The 16,049-nt window shown below is 40.6% G+C and overlaps 1 protein-coding gene across 3 annotated transcripts in view; it reads left to right on the forward strand.

Annotated features, from left to right (window-relative positions):
* Positions 1-4,378: 4,378 nt before the first annotated feature.
* Positions 4,379-16,049, forward strand: part of RBSN (rabenosyn, RAB effector) — a 28,407-nt gene continuing 16,736 nt past the window's right edge. Inside the window, exons 1-6 of one of the 3 annotated variants that reach the window (XM_042450960.1) lie at positions 4,412-4,459; positions 6,651-6,727; positions 7,824-8,133; positions 11,699-11,839; positions 14,829-14,929; positions 15,981-16,026. In XM_042450960.1, coding sequence (XP_042306894.1) covers positions 7,971-8,133; positions 11,699-11,839; positions 14,829-14,929; positions 15,981-16,026 — 451 coding nt within the window. In that variant the 5' untranslated portion in view covers positions 4,412-4,459; positions 6,651-6,727; positions 7,824-7,970. Of the gene's footprint in view, positions 4,460-6,650; positions 6,734-7,823; positions 8,134-11,698; positions 11,840-14,828; positions 14,930-15,980; positions 16,027-16,049 lie in introns of all 3 variants that reach the window. The other 2 variants (XM_042450958.1, XM_042450959.1) reach the window with 2 other exon arrangements.

A 16,049-nucleotide genomic window follows, 5' to 3' on the forward strand; every position in this document is an offset into this window, starting at 1 on the left:
CACAAGATAAACCATCAAGTCAAAGATTCAGTGGAAAAGAAGTGTGGTGTCAGAATCATAGAGTTGGAAGAGACCATAACACCATCCAGTCCAACCCCCTGCCATGCAGGAATTCACAATCAAAGCATCCCTGACAGACGGCCATCCAGCCTCTGTTTAAAAACCTCCAAAGAAGGAGACTCCACCACACTCCAAGCCAGCATATTCTACTATTGAACAGTATTAATGTTTAGTAGCCTAGTTACAGTGTGGGTACGTATTTTGTAAGTACCGGATGACAACATTTAATGAACCAAACAAATTGGTACTGTATTTTGTTACTGAATCTTTAGGTATGTTTCTTTACAAGTGAGACCTGCAACATAATATTGCATTGTGTGGAATTCTTTCATTCACTTTTCAGGCAGCTATACTTTCTTCCAAGGAAACTCCTTTCCACTCTCACTGCCTCTGTCTTTCCATCTTATCTTCCTCCAAAAATCAAGTCAGTGTTTTGTGGCCACTGAGCATGCTGCCCCCACTCTCGGCTCTTCTGGGATTCTCATCTTCCCCTGCTTCCACCTACAAAGATATTTTTGTACTTCTCCGTATCTCTGGGTTTCCCAAAGTTTGCTGACACCTTCTTCATCTGAATGGGTGATGCTGTCTTGGCTAGATATGTATGCACCAATTGATAAAGTTATCACGGGGCATTTCCCAATGATGGTGTGATGGAGTCACTGGACAGACTTGTTTTCCGGCACCCGATCACGGTTCAGGCTGCCTGTGAGGAAGGGGCTGCCAGGGAAGGAGTAGATATAAAAGGCAGGAGTAAGTGACTGTGCTTTCAGTTCCATTGAGTGTCACTTGAGTAGTAGTTGAGAAGGATTTGAGGAGTTGAAGAGAACTGAGCTGAGACGAGGGACCTTACCACATGGGGGCTTTTTGAGCGTCAGTTCGCATTGGCCGATTCGTATTCGCGTCATATCGCATTGTTCATCCACACTCGCGCTCTCTGAATACGCTTTGCCGATTCGTATTTGCGTCATATTGCATCGTTCATCCACACCTGGGCGGCCTTCCAGATCGAGGTCTTGCGCATCGGCCAATGCGTATTCAGGCAAAGCGAGGCCAGTGCAGATTGGATCACCACACCAGCCCAATACAATGTATGTTCGCCGATGCGCATTGGCAGCTTTGCGCATGCTCTGTGGGGCTCTGAATGGGGCGCAACATTTTTAACTTCCGGGGTGAAGAATAAGGTCACTGTTTAGCGCGGTATATCGTGAGATTTGCTGCCTTTAGCCACTTACGAAAGGGGTATGCACCATCTGTATATGTGTGTGTGTGTGGATGTGTGTGTATGTATGTGTGTGTGTATATATATATATATATATGCACACACACACACATATATATATATACACACACACACACACACACACATAGTGGTACAGCCAAAAGTGTCATGCCTTTTTTATGTGTACACACACATTTGTCTGTATGAGAGTATGTATATATGTGCCTTTTTAGATTGTAAGCCTGAGGGCAGGGAACTGTCCAATTAAAAAGATTGTATGTACACACATACAAAAACACACTGTGGAGCAGCCGAAAGTGTAATGGTGCATGTATATGCTTGCACACACATCGTTGTGTGTGTTTGTGTGTATACACACACATACATATACATATACACACATGCATATATATATATATATATATACACACACACACACACACACACAAACTGTGGAGCAGCTGAAAGTGTAATGCTGCATGTATATGCTTGCACACACATCTTTGTGTGTGTGTGTGTGTGTGTGTATGTACACACACACACACACACACACACACACACATACATACATTCCCCCCTCCCCGGACACAAAAGGTTTCTGCTTTATCTCGTTCAGTGGAAATAAGGCTCCCAGCCCCAGCGGTTATGCTAAAAGGGGAAAGGGCCACCGGAAGGAGAAGGGGGAAATTCCAGCACAGCATCATGGGAGATTTGTAACCGATGGTCTTCAGGAGAACCAGCAGATTGGATGTACACACCAGCCAAAGCAGCAGGGGTTCTGCACTGGCCATCAATGTGGATCCAGCCGATCCCCTAATTTTGCGGACTCGCAAAACGGAGGAGCCGGCTGCCTTCAGTTCGGAACCCAGCCATGAATACGCATTGGCCAAAGCGTATTCATGTTATATTGCATTGGTCAATGTGTATTCAGAGCTCACAGGTGTGGAACTCCAATGCTATATAACGCGAATACGCATCGGCCAATGCAAACTGACGCTCAAAATGCCCCCGTGTGGTAAGGTCCAAGGATACTGACTGGGAGAGAAAGTTTATTGGAGATTGTAAAGTGGAAACTGAAATGCCTGCAACTGTTATATTAATGTAACCATATCACCTTTGAACTATTATACCTCAAGCTATGTTGTTACTAAATGTTATTCAATAAAGTCAATTTTTATTTTTATAACAGAATCCTCTGCCTGAGTAAATTCTAAACCATATAGATACAGACAAACACGATACCTAAGATATTAAACTTAAAAGGGAAAGACTCTTGGGATCCTAGCCCTTATACATTTAGGGAAGTGGTATAAAGGGTGGATGCTGGGCAGGTCACGTGTCATTGACAAGGGGCCTTCTATGAGTTAAGAGGTAAAAGGTAACCTTAAGGCATAGAAAGGAGGTCTTATCACAGATGGGTTTCTCAAATGTTAGGTGAATTGATCCAGCATTGAGCCATTTGCATCACGGACGCAGGGCTGTGCCAGTCCAGAGACTTCCAATCCAAGCCACAGACTAGAACATAAACAGAATTTACTGTATGTAGGTGGCACAGTGCAGCCATACTGCCTTCACATCTAGGCTTCTCCATCTTTTCCTCATTATCTTATTTATATGCCACCTTTTCTCCAAAGCTGGGACTTGAAGCCACTTACAAACTAAAATAAGTACAATACTGTATAGCTAAAAACATTTTTAAAAAATCAACATTGAAACAGAAGTGAGCTATTAACAATTTATTCAAACAATTTAAAACACATAAATGGAATAAGAAAATGATTTTAAATGATTCTTTTAAAAGTCCTTTCCTTAAAAGCCTACCTTGAGATATTTCCCTTCTCTGAGACACTGAATGCTGTGTTTCTGTCACCTCTGAATTCCCGAGGTTATTCCCAAAGTCATCTTCAACAAATAGAGATACAGGTTATGTTTATGTGAATTAGCATTGACCCAGGGCAGTTAAAGCAGTGCCAAACCAGGTTATTTCTCCAGTCTGGATGCAACCTAGGACTCTCTCTAAGTCCTCCAGAGCAATTCTGCTGGAAGTGGACCATAGAGTTGTGCTGGGGGACATAGAAATTCCTAGAGATCACACTTCTCTAGGCATTTTGTTGGTCCTCCAGCATGAGTCTATGATCAACTTCTGGCAGATGTTGGCCATAGAGTTCCACTGGAGGACCTGGATTTTCCTAGAGAGGAGTTTTCTTTGGGGAGGTCCAAAACACACTGCAGAAATAATCCAGCTTGAGCCTGCTTTAACTGCCCTTGCTCAGTGCCAGGGAATCTTGGGAACTGTAGTCTGGTTAGACAATTAGCCTTTTCTGTGAGAGAGTGCCCTGGTGCCATAAAAAACTACAATTCCCAGGATTTCCTAGCACTGAGCCAGGGGCAGTTAAAGCGGGCTCAGAATGGATGATTTCTGCAGTGTATGTTTTTGGGCTAAAAAAACAAGGAAGAAGAGAAGTAACTGCCATCTCTCCTCAGTAGACCACTGCACTACACTGTTATAGTGCTGCTATTGCACTTTAATATATATATATATATATATATATATATAAAATAAAATATAATATAAAATAATGAAGCAATAGCAGACTATACTAATTTTCCAATATATTTTATAATATCATACTATTTTCAAATAATAGAAAATATCTATATCAATATATAATAATGATATATATATATCATATCATGATATCATAATATTTATTATTTATTTATGGCATTTATACCCACCTCCTTCACCTCCATAAAGGCTATCAGAGCGGCTTACAATTATAATTTTTAATTACCAATATATATATATATATATATATATATATATATATATATATAGTACATTCTGGGGCTTGTAGTTCAGCGAGGCCTAAGTATTCCCTGGCTGAGAATTCTTAAACGCCCTCTTTCTAAACTACAAGTCCCAGAATGCAACGGGACGGAGGCTGCTGGAACAGGAGGAGGCCACTATTACTGTATAAGAGTCTAGTGCGGGATTCTCCTCAGAGAGAGTGTGCCTTTCCATCGATTGCTCGACGCTCGCCTCCAACTGCGGTCTCTCTCTCTCTCTGAGGCTGAGAGCCCCGCCCCTTCTCCCTCCCTCCCTCCCTCCCTCGATATCATCGGCGCTCTACAGGCCGTTGCTGCTGCTGCTGGTGCGCAGGGCCTCAACCATTTCAGGTCAGTTGGGGCGAGGCAGCCCCCCTCTAGTGAGCAAGGCTGCTGTCGCCCGTCCCTTTGTCTCCCTTCTCTGAGGGACGCCTGGAGCCTCCCCAAGCAGCTTGTGGGGGCTGTGAGGGGTGTCCCCTCCCTGGTGCAGCCCTCCCCTTTGTGGGTGCGGTCTCCCCCGCCGCAGCCCCTTGGCCCCATCTTTCCACCCGCTCTAGGACTAAGAGGAGGAGGCTTCAGGGTTTGCCTCCTTCCCATCTACTAGGCTTTGCCCAGCCTCTTCCTCCTAGCCCTGGATTAGGACGCAGGGGGTGAGTGGGTGGGTTGCTTTGCTTTGGCATTCAGGGCCTGGGGTGGGGTGACCTGAATGGGGGACAACTAGGCACTGCCAAATGGAGGGCCTTCCAGGGAAAACATGGAGGACAGCCTCTAAATGAAAGCTAGAAACACTCATAGGGATGTAAGGCAATGCTTCTTAGCTATCCTCAAATTGGAGGGCATTTCCAGGTAAAAAGAAACCACAAACTACAGTTCCCAGTATCCCCAGCACTGAGCAGGACGGTTAAAGTGATCTCAAGCTGGATTATTCCTGCAGCCTGTTTGGCCCTCTGACGGTACACAGACAGTATAAACATCTGGATTATAGCTAGGCCACATGCAATACTTACCACCCCAGTGTTTTCATTCTTAGGACATGTTATGTTTCTATCTCCTTTGAAACACTATCGGTGTCGATGATAATCTTATCAGGTGAACCAAAAAGGCAGAAAGATATATGCAGGTTTTGAAGACCCACCAGATCCCTCCTTCGTGCAGCAAGAATAATGTTATTACAGGCAGACAAGGGGGAGCGATGTGGATAAGAATGACTTTATGTGGTATTGAGAGTCTGTGGGAGGAAGCAATAGCAGACTTTCGAATATGGCTCTTTAGGGATTTGGTTTCAGGTTGAATGATGAATTGGTTCTGTTTTAAATTTGAGGTTAGGTAAGAGTGGAGTGGCAGCTGCTCCTTTGAAGATGATAAGGAGAGAGCTATCCCCCACTGCGCCATAGGGAGAGAGTGAGACCTAGCATAGTGTAGTAGTAGTTTGAGAGTTGGAGTTACAACTCTGTTCATCAGGGTTCGATTTCCTGCTTGGCCATTGAGTGACCTTGGGTGAGTAACACACTCTCAGCCTCTCAACCCCAGAAAATAGGACTTGAAGGCACCCAGTATCTGTCAAATATTTGCCTATTGTACACCTGTTAACAGTGGAGGAGTCCTTCCTGAACAAAAGAGGGAGGTAACCTACTTTTGCCACTGCCTAAACCTGTTTGTGTGGCCTGATGGCCTCAGCTCTCCTGATCCACATGTTGAATGTGATGTGGACTCCATTCAAACCAGGCAGGCTTGAAGTAGATAGAATGAAGTGGTAGCCTGCCTAGGTGACAAAATGGGTTGCATCGTTTTAAATGGCAAATAGAAAGCCACACTTATTAAACTTCCCTGTGGGACATTTCAAAAAGAAAGCCAGTATAGGAAGCATAAGGCTGGACTATAACTTTTCTCCCTGGTGCGCAAGAGCTTTCAGCTGGAGGAGTGTTCAACAGTAGAAGCTCTTATCTGCAGTCAAAAATGTCAATAACTATTCTGGCACCTCATTTTGCTCCATCTGTAGACCATTTCCATTTGTTCAGAAATGCTTTGTCAGGCGAAGCATAGGGAAGAACTCAACTTGCTTTGTAATTGTAGCAACCATTTTGTGAAGGGTTGGGTAATACAGTATAAGTATATTGGTATGTTGAAAGTTTGAGTACGCAGTGATTCCTATTTTGGGCACAAGGCTTCATTTCCACAGAAAGCTGTGGTAACTAAAGAGGCAAATGCTGTCTGCTGGGCTGTGATGACACTCACTATCTGTGACAACTTTTACTTGGTCTTTTTGTTTTTTTTTTCAAGTCTCGTACTCTTATGATTACATTCAAGTACTGAATTGGCACCTCAGATTGATGCTGTTTCCCCCTCAAAATGAATACTGTTTTTAAAAAACTTTAAATTAATGACCCGGACTGCTTCTTAAACTTAGACTCTCAGTCACTAATGAGAAACAATCTATATCTCAATATGGGTCTACATGGTTTCAAATACAAAGCCATACATCTCATCTTATAATGGACTGTTTTGAAAAATTCAAGTCCCTATGGTTATTGTCATGTTTCAGGTGTCTTAAAAATCAAGTTGAATGTGTCTTGGATGACAAGAAGTAAAATTTGATTGAGGTCCTGGCTCTACAGACATGTATGAGTACTCTCTTTTTCTAGACTTGTTTCTCTGAAATTTAGAGAACTGTAGTGAAATTCCTAGCTTTTTGCTGTAAGGGTAGAGTAAAACATAGTAGAAGTAATCCAAATATCATAATGAATGTGTTGTAACCTGTAGTGGCTTGTACAGTTTTGATATGTATTACTTGTAAAAACATTATATTATATAACATGTTGGATGAAATAAATAGGAGAAAGAATAAGTTCATAACAAGAGCACAAATGTGTCCCAGATTATTTAAGCAATTTGGAAATATTGAGAAAAATTTGGAAAATGTAGCCATGCCTAGTGAAGACTCATTGAAATCAGTGCAGCTTAAATTATGACTTGAATCTCACAGAGTTCAACAAGGTTGCCCTAGATATAACTGAACTTGGATTGCACACAACTTAAATTTACAAAGCAGGAGAATACTTCAGCTAAAATAGCCAAATATTATGCAAGGACACTTTTGTAAATCTTTTGTAACATTTGTAACACTCTTTTTGACCTTCCTGGTCAGCTGCTCATTTATTCCTTTCCTTTCTGCGACAGTTGGAGATCTTACCCACCCTAAAGGGTTTGTTTGCCTTATACTGTATAGTCAGTTACCTAACTGGTGCATATCAAAAATGCAGAATGTTTATTAGGCAAGACTAAGGGCTTATTTCATCCTGGGCATGTTGAATGAGTCTTTCTTCATTTACACACATGTGTTCTTTAAAAGGCTCTTTTTGGCCCGGTACAGACTGCCGAAAAGCAGGAGTCCGGAGCCGATTTTAGTGTTCGGGATTGCAGAGTGTCTGCATGGTCCTGAGCCCTAGTGCGTGGCTGTGGCACCATCATAGTGTTCTCCCATCCAAACTTCTCTGTAAAAATGTGCAGGGGACACTGAGTTCCACAAAAGGCTAGGCTTTTCCTACAGGATTTATGAAGACTTTAAAAGACCCATAAAAGGGTTCTTCTTGCAGGTGATTAAATTGAATTAATTTAGTGGTTTAGGCATAATCTACTAGAGAGAATGATTGATCAGAGAAAGGTAGAGCAAAATAGTTTATCCTGTTTTAAAAACTTATGTCTGGATCTCTTTCAGGGCAGTCTTTTGTACAAATTGCATGGTCAAGAAGCAGTGTTCTCACTATTAGTCCGAATCCGTAGTCATGCCACTGCATGACATATTGTTGCCTCACTGCTACTGAGATCTGGAATACGTCACTGTCTTTGGAGTGTTTGGACCACTATGGCAACAAGCTACTCACCTCCATTTGATGACCCTGGCGAGGTGAGAGAGGGCTTTCTTTGTCCCCTCTGTCTGAAGGACTTGCAATCATTTTATCAGCTTCAGTCTCATTATGAAGAAGAACATTCCATTGAAGATAAAGATGTGAAGGGACAACTCAAAAGTAAGAAAGACCATAGCTGTTCTGACTTTTCTAGAGTAAATATAAGACAATGCTTCATGACTTGTCATGTGTAATAAAATGTTTCTTGTGTAACAGCAGTGTGGAAACCATGATCTCTATCTTGGAGTATGTAAAATTATGAGATAGACAAAGTCAAAAGCATAATGGACAGGCTAATACCAATTATGCAGGGTGGAAAGTAGTCAACAAATACAGCATTTATCATTTAGCTTCGATGGCTCCTGGTACAACTGTTATAGCATGCATTTTACAGTTATAAAATATTTTTGTGTCCCACGAGAAAAATAAAGGACATTAGAAAAATTTCCCTTCATTAAATGAATTTGATTAATAAAAATTAAAGGTTGTAAAATATATAAATTATAGGAATTAGTTTAGGCAGTCACTTACTGTACAGTGTCTGACTGAATGTTTAACAGAACAATGGTCTGGTGCTATCATTTATTAATGCTGACATAAGGCTCATGTGATGTAGCAGTCTGGTCTGTTTCCATTAGCAAAGTTAACAGCAAAACAGTTAATATTGTACTAAAATGCAAATAATGTAGAAGCTGTAAATCACTGCTCTGCAACCTGTGGAAATACCACTAACAATCTTAAGTAAAATCACAGTTTTCAGTAAATCATGGAAGAAGCCAAGCTGCCATGTTGTTAACCAAACATCTGCCTGCTATCCTCCTACCCTAAGGAGCCAGTATGGTTTAGTGGTCGGACTATGACTCTGGAGACCAGGGTTTGAATCCCCACATAGGCATGGAAACCCACCAGGTGACCTTGGGCAAGTCATACTCTCTATCTCAGAGGAGGGCAAAGGCGAACCCCCTCTGAACAATTCTTGCCAAGAGAACCCTGTACTAGGGTCACCATAGGTTGGAAATGACTTAAAGGCACACAGCAAGAAAGTGTGCATACATGATACTACCCAGGAGACTACAAATATAGTAAAGCTGCTGCACCAGAATGAATGACTGTATTACAACCACCATTGGCGCAGTGGCTGAAATAATTCAGTGTTGTTGTTGAGAGCTTGAAGCTACCACATTTACAGCCTGTAAGCAACCATAGTCATAACTTGTAAATATACATGGAAGAAGGATTGGTCATTTATTGTAGAATTCTGTTAGAGTTTGTGCCAGTTCAATTCCTGTTATTCTATATGTTTGCATAAGGAAGTACAGTCAGACCTCCGTACCTTCAGGCTTGCCATCTGTGAATTTGAGCACCAATGGCCATGCGTGCATGCAGCCACTCTCGCAGGTGTATGTACATCGTGCTGCCATTAGGAAGAATGGGACTTAAGGGCCTGCATTTTTTGTAACCACAGGGAGGGGGCATCCAGAATGGATTCCCCATTGATAAAGGATGTATTCAACACCTTCTGAGACTTGTGGCATTTTGAGCCAGCTTCAAGGCTCGTAGGCATGCAGGTGCAACTCTCTCCTTCTGTGTTGTCATCTGGACAGGATCAACAATCTGGTAGTTCATGTAACTATACTGGCAGAATTTTATGCTCTACTACAGTGAACAGGATCCAGCCATTCATTGTGAGCCCCTTGGGTTAGGGACTTGCTATTATTTGAAGTACTGGACTGGGTGACATAATAGATCAAACCCTTTTTAGTTGTCAGCATACGTGGGAAATCTAAGCATTTTTCATGAGCAGCATTTAAATTTCTTGGAGGAAATGGCCTTGGAGATGGGGAAAAATTGTTTTGCTAGAGATGTAGGACAGGCAGTAAGGGAAAGCTGCAACTGAGCATTGACAGGGATGGGCTCACGACTTCCCCAGCAGCTCAGCAGGAAGAATGATGACATACTGGAAAGGAGATAATGATTTCTCTTAGCAGGGAATTGTGGAAGTCAGGGGAAACTGGCCTTTTGAGTGTCTACCCTGCAGCAATCATGTCATAAACAAACAAACAAAATCTATTGCCTTTTATCTCTGATATTTCAAGTTTTCTAAGCACTGAAAGTAGGGCAGTGGTTTTGAGTGTTGGACTAGGAATCTGGCGTGAGAGTTTAAATCCCTGTTTGTCCATGAAAACTCATTGTGTGATCTTGGGCAAGTCACAGTCTCTCAGCCTCAGTGGGAAGCCACCTCTGAACAAATCTTGCCAAGAAAGACCCATGATAGATTCACCTTTGGGTTGCCATAAGTCAGAAACGACTTGAAGGCAAACCTTGGAAGTCTTTAAACAGAGGCTGGATGGTCATCTGTTGGGTGTGTTTTGTTTGAGAGTCCCTGCATGGCAGGTGCTTGGACTGGATGGCCTTTGTGGTCTCTTCCAACTCTATGATTCTATGAGCAAACAGCAGTGAAGTCTGAAACTGAGATATGAAAAAAAAAACCCATAGTATGCTATTTTTGTTGTTTTACTGGTGGCATGCTTAACATGGCCAAAGGCAGTTTGATTCATTTTCATTGTGGAAAGAGGTGGGAAGTTAGAAACAAGGTACAGTATAATTGTTCAAGGAGCTGACAGTAGTGCTGAAAGTACACTTCTGAGCCTAAACTGCAAAGGCCATAAGGCAATACTTGATTTGGATTTTGTCTTAGTGGAGTCGACATTCAAATTTCAGATTCTACTATAATCTTAGTTGGGTCAAACTAGCTAATAAAAAAGGGAAACAAAAAGTATGTAGTATTGTATGTTTTATATCTCAAGCTTGAAATAGCCATATGACATATTCTTTCAAAAGTAGTGCTTGTCTTTTTAAAAGGCCACATATTAAAAGTTACACACATATCTGCACTCAAAGACACAAAAGCAGTCAGGCTTCTTTTTAACTTGGGAGTACTCTTGATAGTCACTCATGGTGATTTTGGCGTTTTAATTTTTGACTGGTAACACTGTCAGATATTCAGCATTACTTTTGGGAACAGCATTTAGTGGCCATATAATATCAGCAACAGATCAGGCTATAAAGGTATATAAGAAGTGTTATGAGTCCAATGGTTAATCATTGGGTATTTTTTCTGTTTAAAATAACTCAATGCTCTGCAGTCATATCACAGTGAATTGCCAAAAGCAACTGGTTTGTCAGAGTTGTTAATTTCTTTTACTTGTTATAAGTTGTTTTCCAGCTGTCTGAAGGCTGTTACATGCGTCATTGTTCTACCTTAAAATGCTTTCATCTTCTGCTTTGTCCGGTGTTCTGTTTCACATATGGCCTCCCAAATAAAGCCTGCTTCAGGGTACAAAATATTCCCATGAGCTGTCAATAATTGGCCTGATTGGCTGACTGGCACATTTCTGTTCCCACCGGCTTGAGCCAAGTAGGAGTATTTTATCAAGCTTGTTTTCTAATTTGAAGCACTTGCGTAGTTCTTCTCATCTTCAGAACTTCTTAAAAACTTCCTTTTAACATTCACACTATTCCTGTGAGTAGGTAAACACAACAGGTTTGACAGATTCAGGAGGTGGCAGGCCCAATGGTCATGTCTGTTATCCTAGGTCTTATGAGCAAATAAATAATTTGAGGAGGAGATTGGCATAGATGTTTGAATATGATTGTGTGTGATATATATCAATTATTATTTCAGATCTTGTTCAAAAAGCTAAAAAAGCAAAGAATAAATTGTTGAAACGAGATGATGACCGAACTGATGGGGGACCTCAGGAGAGATATGAATCTTACAGCTATGGTGGAGTGGATCCATGTATGTGGGAACCCCAAGAATTAGGTAAACTATAAGAATCTGCCTTCAGATATTTTGCTGCTAAAGACAAAATGCATAGTACACACTGGTCTGTCATCCAATTGAGGGGAATGGTTGGAGCACTCAGAAAGAACAACTGGAAGAGACTGCCATCGCAGTTTTCTAGTAGCACCGGCTGCCTCACAGTGCCTAGTGTTAGGGCCAACCTGTGCATGGATCTGTGACAGAGTATGTATAACAACATATAGATCCCACACACAAATAAAATTTTGAATAAAACTGGATATTTAAACATTAGGACCACAATCCACAACAAAGCTATGAACACAGTTCAATGGATTTAAACTTGTATAGCTTTCTACTGGAGTATGACCTGGATTACTTTGCAGTCCAGATAAATATTGTGCCATTGATCATGTTTAAAATATTTCTATGGTTTGCAGCTCACAACATCAAATAGTATGAAGGTCTTTGCTGAAGAAGGTAAAATTGCCTTCTTATTACTTTCTTATAAGACAGGCACTAAGCACTATTTTGTTCCATCAAATATTTAATACACCTTGGTGTTTTATCTCAATCTGATGTTTTTCTTCAATTGTAGGTCATTGATTATATATTATTTACTGTTGGGCTCCTGTGTTCATTGTTTTATGAAATTTTAATTTTGTGTATTGTATATAATCTCAGGGAACTGCTAGTTTGAGGGTGACATTTGTACATATATTCTGTTAAATGATATGTAGTTAATTGGTACGTAGAGAGATCTTGTGTCACCTTTGAGACTAACTGAAAGAAAGAAATTGGCAGCATTAGCTTTTATAGACTTCAGTCTACTTCCTCAGATGCATTTGGTGGAGTGGAAGCCAGGTAGAGACATATATATGCCATTGGTATATGAAGATGTCAATTCAAATTACAAATCCTTTGTGTATGGTCCAAAGTTGCAGGTCCAATTTTAACGATGGTCTTTATTGCACAAAGGCATAGGAAACTGGTCTTTGTACATGGAGATGAAGTGGCTGATCCAGTTTTGCAATGGCACTAGCCTGTGGTGAGGAGAACAGATGAATGTAGGGCACCCCATGAGAATGGGGTCAGATAGTGTTGAAGTGTGTGTTGTTTGTCAGGAAACCATTGTTTTTGTTCAATCCATTGCGGAGGGACTCTAGTTTGTGGATGAATTCCAGTTCTGCTGTTTCTCTCTCCAGTCTACCTTTGTATTTCTTTTGTTCCATGACCACTGTTTTGAGGTCTGAGATGGAATGCCCAGGGAGACTGAAATGTTCTGTCACTGGTTTTTGTGTATTCTCGTTCCTAATATCTGATTTATATCCCTTTATCCTCTGGCACAGGGACTGGCCTGTTTGCCCAATGTAGTCATTGCTGACACAGTATAGCATAGATCATATTGGAGGATGAGCACATGAAGCCCCACTAATACTGTGGATGATACCATTAGGTTTTGTGTTGACATTTCCTGGATAAATATGTGGGCAGAATTGGCATCTTGCTTTGTGGCAAGGCTTAGTATCTGTGTTGCCATCTGTGTCGTGTGTTGTCCTGTAAGTGAGTACAGTACCTGTTTGAGGTTTGAAGGCTGTCTGTATATGAGTAAAGGTGTGCCACCAAGGACCCTTAAAAGAGTGGCATTATTGTCAAGAATAGGTTGTAGGTCATTGATGATGTGCCTGAGTGGTCCCAGTTGGGAGCTGTATGTGACCAATAGTGGGGTTCTGTCATTTTCCCTCTTCATTTTGTTCTGTAATAGATCGGTTCTGGGTACACATCGTGCCTTGTTTATTTGTGTTTTTCCCCCACTTCATGTGGTGGTACTGTAGTTTGAGAAATGCTTATCGTAATTCCTTGAGTTTGGTACGTATTTACATGCCTTCAGCTTCCACCCTGAACACACCACTAGATCCATAATCTACAACCAACCCACCAATACAATTGCATCTGCTCAGACCCATAAGACAGGTATGCCAAACTGTACCTGGCTTTCACTCCACCAAATGCATCTGACGAAGTAGACTGAAGTCTATGAAATATCATGCTGCCAATTTCTTTCTTTCGGTTAGTCTGTAAGTTTCTGCAAGATTTCTCTACGTGCTGATTCTACAGACTAACACAGCTATATCTTTCAATTCTACCAACGTAGTTAATTGTAAGAGGTGGCATCAACCAAGAAGCTTGGACATGTCCATATCATAATTGCCTATCGGCCTCCTGTCCACATTACACTGCAGTGGCAAGGGCAATGCAATAGCAGAGCCACATTAAGTTGTTAAGGTCTGTAATCCAACATGGGAGGTAGTATACATCCAATGAATATTTAATATTAGTTTCAAACTTCTGTTTTCAATTCAGTTCAGACTGTGATAACAAACTGTGTTTTTTGTTTGTATGTTCCTTCAAGTAGCCTGTTGATGTATAATGACTCCATTGATTTCATAGGATTTACCTAGTCAAGGAACACTCAAAGATGGCTTTGTCCATTCCATCCTCTGAAATATGGTTTACAGAACCTGGCATTCCTTGGCAGTCTCTTATTCAAGTACTAACCAAGGTTCACCCTGCTTAGCTTTCAAGATCAGATAGGATCTGGTGCCTTTTAGGGTATTTAGGTTCTCTGTGTTTTACAGCACCTGAAAATTATTTGTGAGTGAAGCCCTTTGAATCCAAGTCTGCTTATTTCTGACTAGACTTAGAGGATTGTTCTGAAAAGAGAGGATACAGCAGATGTTCAATGAAAATGTTGATGCTGTTTTCAGAAATAATATCATTTTATGGACATGTTGTTGTCCCTACTATTTTATCAATGAAGACCACAGCAGGAGGCAGCAGCACATGTGTGCAGAACAGTAACACATGATATTGTTTACTTTTCTAAGGTTAAATTTCAGCCTGAGCAATAAGAGTAAGAGTGAAAAAAGAACCAAGCAAATTGACTGTTAACAGAAGATGTAAAGTTGAGTGACACTTTCAAGTTCCCTGACTGGTTGTTTCTTACCAGGTGCTACGAGGAGTCATCTTTCTGATTTTAAGAAGCACAGAGCAGCCAGAATTGATCACTATGTGGTGGAAGTAAATAAATTAATAATCAGATTAGAAAAGGTAAATTGGTTGCTCTTTGATTCCCCCCTCCATTCATGTAAGTCCTATTTGCATGATTAATGTATCAACATTGGTGCTTCTGATTATAATTTAGTTGGGTGTTACTTCCTCTTCTTGGTGTATTATTAGATTTTTTAAATAAAAAAGGTATTTCTCTTATTTCACTTTATCATTTAACTGCATTGAATGCCATTCTGTAGGATGAAGTGAGGTATAAATCCAACAGATAAATGTGCTGTTCTTTATGGTACTAAAAGCAGAACAGTATGCTTTGTTTGGTGCCTATTTTCTTAAAATTCCCTGTCAAGAAAAAAAAAATCAAACTGGACCAGAGCATACTGAATCTATCTCTGGGTCCAAAGATTGCACAACCAGGAACTGAACAGAAACTGGAATAATAAAACTTTATCTGAAATCTTTTCTTCTCCCTATTCATTACCTCACTGTTTGTCTCGTACCTTCGCATTGCTGAAAGAGTTATAAAGAGATGCTCAGGGCCATAATCTGACTTTCTTGATAATAAACAAAGAATAGACAGAGCTTGAAATGTTACTTTTTAAAAATAGGTCATATTAAAAATAACTAATTGTGTTTGAAATGTAACTTGTTTACTCTGTTACAACATGACTTGTTATGTTACTTGATATTTTGGGTTATTTTCCAGTTAGGTTTTTTAAAAGTACCTTGGGATTGATCAGAGAGTTAATTGAAAAACAAATACTCTAAAGTGCCCTTTAAAAGTGACCAGGAAACATTTGTTACACCAACAAGGTACTACTGTTCTGATTGTTGTACTAGTTTTGAGGTGTGGTTTGGTTAAATACTCATTACAAAAAATGAGGGCAACTCATTGCAGCTGTATTACTTGTCACTTATTACTTCCAGGCTCTGAGGAAATCAAATGGTGGTGGTAATGATAATTTTGAAGCTTTTTAAACAAACAAGTAGTAGATATAATAGTGCTTTCAAGTGCTGTGCTGAACTGCTTTAAAGATTTCTTTAGTAGAAATCTACTTTGTGTCTAACTCCTCTGATTATGCTCTTTCATCAGCTTACATCCTTTGACAGAACCAATACTGATTCTGCAAAAATAAGAGGTAGGTGCAAGCATATTTGGCTT

Source organism: Sceloporus undulatus, chromosome 2, assembly GCF_019175285.1.
Source record: "Sceloporus undulatus isolate JIND9_A2432 ecotype Alabama chromosome 2, SceUnd_v1.1, whole genome shotgun sequence".
In the NCBI taxonomy this organism is placed as follows: Eukaryota; Metazoa; Chordata; class Lepidosauria; order Squamata; family Phrynosomatidae; genus Sceloporus; species Sceloporus undulatus.